At 54.8% G+C, this 4,981-nt stretch overlaps 1 protein-coding gene and 1 non-coding gene across 2 annotated transcripts; both read left to right on the forward strand.

Moving 5' to 3' along the window:
- Positions 1 to 2,293: 2,293 nt before the first annotated feature.
- Positions 2,294 to 4,582, forward strand: RPL13 (ribosomal protein L13). Its single transcript, XM_006043127.3, has 6 exons — positions 2,294 to 2,438; positions 2,614 to 2,734; positions 2,835 to 2,976; positions 3,177 to 3,350; positions 3,819 to 3,875; positions 4,399 to 4,582. The coding sequence occupies exons 2-6, from the start codon at positions 2,631 to 2,633 to the stop codon at positions 4,555 to 4,557; spliced, it is 636 nt and encodes a 211-aa protein (XP_006043189.1). The 5' UTR covers positions 2,294 to 2,438; positions 2,614 to 2,630; the 3' UTR covers positions 4,558 to 4,582.
- On the forward strand, positions 3,038 to 3,121 carry LOC112580478. The gene has a single exon (XR_003104876.1). It is a non-coding gene; the product is annotated as a small nucleolar RNA MBII-202 (small nucleolar RNA).
- Positions 4,583 to 4,981: the final 399 nt, after the last annotated feature.

The following is a 4,981-nucleotide window of genomic DNA, read 5'->3' on the forward strand; positions in this document are numbered from 1 at the left end:
TTTACAACCTTGAGCAAACAAGTGTTTGCATCAGAAGGACTCCTGCTCACTTCTTCAGTCTTCCCAACTGGGAAGCTCAGCAGGCTCTCAGCAGTCACATGGGAGCCTCAGGACTTGCTTTTCTGCATGTTCCCTAAGGATGCAAGTGTGAACTACTGAGGTGTTGAAAAAATGTGTTGGGTTGCTAGGCTGTGTGCAGCAGACTGAGGTCCTCAAGCTACAGCTTCACCTTCTCACCATTAACTCCAGACTTCAAATCTTCCCCTGGTACCCCAGCAGCACCCTGATTATGAGCAGACGAGCTGCACGAGTCTCTGGGTCTGTCCAGGAGAAGAGGATGGGGACTGTGTTCTCAATGAGAAGGATCCATGGCAGGATCACTGAAAAGTGTCTCAAAGACATGGGGTACTGCCTGAATCTCCAGAGGTTAAGAATCCACCTGCCAACACAGGGGACATTGGTTTGATCCCTGGGCACCTAGAGTTTGAGCACTGCAACTAGAGAAAGACTGTGCAGCCACAAAGACCTAGTACAGTCAAAAATAAAGTAAAATAATAAATAAATCTTTAGTTAAAAAAAAAAAAAGACATGGAAGGTGAGGGCTAACATTGGATTGTGTCTGAAGAAATAAACCCCAGGCCAACGCAAGCGTTTCTTCAGCAAACATCTCCTACACAAACCCTCTGCTGCCAGAATGGAGTGTGGGTTCAGCTTCAATGGACAAAGTAATTTGTGAGGTGGATAATCCCTTGCTCTCTCCCTTCCTTCTCTCCTGCACTGCCTTCCCCACCCTGGCTCCTACCCTGTCACCTGGAAGCAAAGTGGTGTGACCTTGACTTACCAAGAGCTCGGCACTGAGCTTTGTTCTGAGGCCTAACAGGGCTCCCAGCAGCTTCTCCCATTTCACACCAATCACATGCCCAAAGTCTCTAGTACAAAAATTCTACTAGTATACTAGCCAACTCCACAGACACTTTCCTCTGGATCGCTGACCTTTCAGTTTAGCTGTCTGTGTCTATGTAAGGCTAGAGATTTTAAACATGACCCTATCTTCAGAGATAAGCAACACTTCCAAGTTTACTGAGAAGAGCTTTCTTGCATTTGCTAACAACTGTCATCAAAGCAAGGCTGGTACTGCCCTTGCTTCACAGCTGCTGCTGTTGTTCAGTCGCTCAGTTGCCTCCAACTCTTTGCCACCCCATGGACTGCAGCACACCAGGCTTCCCTTTCTTTCACTATCTCCCAGAGTTTGCTCAAACTCATGTCCATTGAATCGGTGATGCCATCCAGCCATCTGATCCTCTGTTGCCCCCTTCTCCTCCTGCCCTCAATCTTCTCCTCCTGCCCTCAAAGACCCTCCAGCATCAGGGTCTTTTCCAATGAGTCGGCTTTTCACATCAGGTGGTCAAAGTATTGAAGTTTCAGCTTCAGCATCAGTCTTTCCAATGAATATTCAGGGTTGATTTGCTTCAGAGCTCAGCACACACCTACTAGGTATCAGGGCTCCAACCTTCCCCACAGCCTTGGCACTTGTGTTACACGCCTCCTCTGCCCTTAACATGTTCTGTCTACCTTACCGTAACCTTGTAAGTCCTCACTGAGCCCCAACCTGATTTTTCTAGTACCCAAGGGTGTCTCAAGAGGGCACAAAGCTATCAGCATCAATATCAGCTACCTGTTTACTCAGTGCAGGATACAGACCTCCGAATTTCTCATTTTCCGTTATGAAACTCTTAACAGTGATCAGGTTTCGCGAGAGGAATCTTGGCGATTGCCGTGAGGGTAGGAAAGGAAGGCGGTTGCTGGGCGAAAAGGCTTACACATGGCAGATGTGTTGGCGTCGTCCCAGGCTGACCCGGGAACAGGAAGGCGCCAGGGTCCAGGGGGCGGACGCTTGCCTGGCTACTTGGTGTTTTTACAACGCTCATCTGCGTGGAAGGCAGTGTGCACAGCGGAGAGCCGGCCACCCGCGGCCGACCACGGTTCCTAGTTCTACACTCTGCGGGCTACTCGCCACCAGCGGCCGGACCACAGACCTCTGTGCGCCCAGGCTGTGGGCGACACGCTCGGGGCGCTCTGGACGCTCCTAAGTGCGCGCTCCGCCCACAAGGAGGGTGAGCGGGCTCCACGCGGCGTCCGGCGTTACAGCTTGGGACGCGGAGGGCGAGGCCTCCAGTGGCGTACTAGCAGGCTGGCAGGCCAGAGATTCTCCAGACCCAGACAACCGCTGTTCCCACAGCATGAACCACAAGAACGCCGGCAACGAAGCGCCATACCTGCCCGCGCCGCGAAGACTGCCGGGAAGGCATGGACGTCACTCTGTGGCCCTGGCTCTGATTGGTCACAAAGCTCTGACGCTTCTGATTGGCCGGGCCCACTACCATCCCAGGGTGCTCTGGGGCACTTCCTCCTTTCCCGGCCGTGAGCCCTCGGAGGAGGTGAGTATACGGGAGCTCGGCGCCATCGCTGTTATCCGATCCCATCTGGCTCCATCCGCCGTTCCCGGGGTATACCTGTCGCCAGCGGCGTCGGGCCTTGGCCCGTGCTCTGTGCGCGCGCCGACGGGACTCTGCGCCCGGACCTAACTCGCTCCCCGTCTTACCCGCTCGCCAGGCCTTTCGGCCGCAGCCATGGCGCCCAGCCGGAATGGCATGATCCTGAAGCCCCACTTCCACAAGGACTGGCAGCGGCGCGTGGCCACGTGGTTCAACCAGCCGGCTCGCAAGATCCGTAGGTGAGCGTCCGGGAGCGAGCGCGCCCATCCCGTCCTCCGCGCGCCCGGCACGCTGCGGGAAGGGCGGACAGTGACCCCCGTTCGGCTTCTCTCTGCGCAGACGTAAGGCCCGGCAGGCCAAGGCGCGCCGCATTGCCCCGCGCCCCGCGTCCGGTCCTCTCCGGCCGGTGGTGAGATGCCCGACGGTCAGGTACCACACGAAGGTTCGTGCCGGCAGGGGCTTCAGCCTGGAGGAGCTAAGGGTGAGTGTCGACAGCCCGTGTTCTGAGACCCACTGGTTGTTCCTCGTGGCACATAGCCAAGTGATGACATTCTCCGGAATCGCTGCACTGCCATGATGAAAGTGCATTTGAACCCTTTTCCATCTGACGGCTGGGCCCTCCTGGTGTAGGGGGTGGGGGTCAGGGAGTTTTCGGGGCTTTAGCTGTTTCTGTCGGGGTAGGTGGCCGGCATCCACAAGAAGGTGGCCCGGACCATTGGGATCTCGGTGGACCCGAGGCGGCGGAACAAGTGCACGGAGTCCCTGCAGGCCAACGTGCAGCGGCTCAAGGAGTACCGCTCCAAGCTTATCCTGTTCCCCAGGAAGCCCTCGGCCCCGAAGAAGGGAGACAGCTCTGTGAGTACCCGGCTCCCAAAGCGCCCAGCGGGATGAGGGTGTGGAGATCTCACTGTGGGTCTAGCTGGGCTGCAAGGACAAAGTACCTGTCTGCAGCTTCTTATCTAAAGCAGGGTTGCCACGCAGAGGAGTAGAGAGAAGATAAATAATGTGGGAGAAAGCCTCTGAGGAGCCTCAAACTAATTGCCTGAAATGTCAGGATTCACTAAGGGCAGGAGTTGGAGCCAGCTTTGTTAAAATTGAAAGTGTACTGCGTGTTAGTAATCTTTGTATGAGATCAGCAGTGCCCATCTACATGGGTTGCTGGCAGTCATTCTCCCTGCATCCCTGGTTCACACGTGGGTGTCTCATCTGACCCTGCTTACCTTTACTCGATCAGGCAGGAATCCACAGGCACTCGGGTGACAAGTTTGGGGCTCCTTGGGAGATGAGCTAAACTCACCTGACTCCCTTCTCATTGACAAACAGGCTGAAGAGCTCAAACTGGCCACTCAGCTGACCGGACCTGTTATGCCCATACGGAACGTAAGTGGGCATGTTGGGAGAACGATGGATCTGGGGTTGGGTTGGAGGGTTTCTGTGTGGCAGCTAGGGCCCATGTTGAGATTTACTGGTTTGTGAAAGACCGACCTGCCCTGAGGAGAGTCAGCTGCGTCCAGACAGATGGGCTCCTTGAGGAAAGCTTAGTTGCCCTCACTTGTTACCCTCTATGTAGAGTCTTTTCCACTTTTTGATGTTTGGGAAGCCCAGGCTGGAGGCAGCTCTCCATGCATGTTTGGTGATCCTATAGCCTGACCAGCAATTGACAAGGCCCTTGAGGCTCCTGGGAGTGGGAGGTGGAGTGGGCCTGAGCCCCTACACCCACCTTGTGTCCAAGCCCCACCCACCCTTCACATGATTTGGGCACTAGGTTCTGAGTTGGGGGTTACTTTCAACCAAGGAGGTACTGTTCTACTCTCTTGGTGGCCTCCAGTTAGCTTTACTCTGGTGGGTGGATTCCCCTCCAAGGCCTCTCAGTTTGCTGACAGTTCGCTGGGCTCCCTTCTAGGTCTATAAGAAGGAGAAAGCCAGAGTCATCACAGAGGAGGAGAAGAACTTTAAGGCATTTGCCAGTCTCCGTATGGCCCGCGCCAATGCCCGGCTCTTTGGCATCCGGGCGAAAAGGGCCAAGGAAGCCGCAGAACAGGATGTTGAAAAGAAAAAATAAAGTGCTGTTGGCAACTTGTGATAAACCTGCAGTGTCCATGTGACCTTCATTGTGTAAGGAGCCAGGGCCTGGGGGGACCTCCTCGAGGGGGACCTGGGGTGTGTCTGACCTTTGTTGCAACAGAGCTGTGGGGGAAGCAGCTTTGGTACGTGGGAGGCTTGTGCTTAGTAAGTGTTCTTGTCTGGACCCTCCAGCCCAGGAGGTGCTGTGTGTTCCTGTTACTGACTATTAAAATACTATTTTCACATCTAAAGCTGGCAGTTTATAAGGCGCTAATTTAATGTGTACACTCAGTGTATTGAAAATTCTCGACCCGTCAAGGGTCAGCTGGTGTGGAGGCCTGGGGATTGGAGCCTGCCTCATGATCCATCCATGAAAGAGGGCTCGTGGGGCGCTACTTCTGGATGGCCTAAGCCATGGTTCC

The sequence above is a fragment of the Bubalus bubalis genome, chromosome 18, assembly GCF_019923935.1.
Source record: "Bubalus bubalis isolate 160015118507 breed Murrah chromosome 18, NDDB_SH_1, whole genome shotgun sequence".
Lineage (NCBI taxonomy): Eukaryota > Metazoa > Chordata > Mammalia > Artiodactyla > Bovidae > Bubalus > Bubalus bubalis.

Excerpts from the sequence above, each read along its gene's own strand:
- RPL13 (XM_006043127.3), top strand. The coding sequence starts at position 2,631 with ATGGCGCCCAGCCGGAATGGCATGATCCTGAAGCCCCACTTCCACAAG. Across the intron at positions 2,735-2,834 it reads CCGGCTCGCAAGATCCGTAG|ACGTAAGGCCCGGCAGGCCA; the intron begins GTGAGCGTCCGG and ends CTCTCTGCGCAG. Across the intron at positions 2,977-3,176 it reads TCAGCCTGGAGGAGCTAAGG|GTGGCCGGCATCCACAAGAA; the intron begins GTGAGTGTCGAC and ends CTGTCGGGGTAG.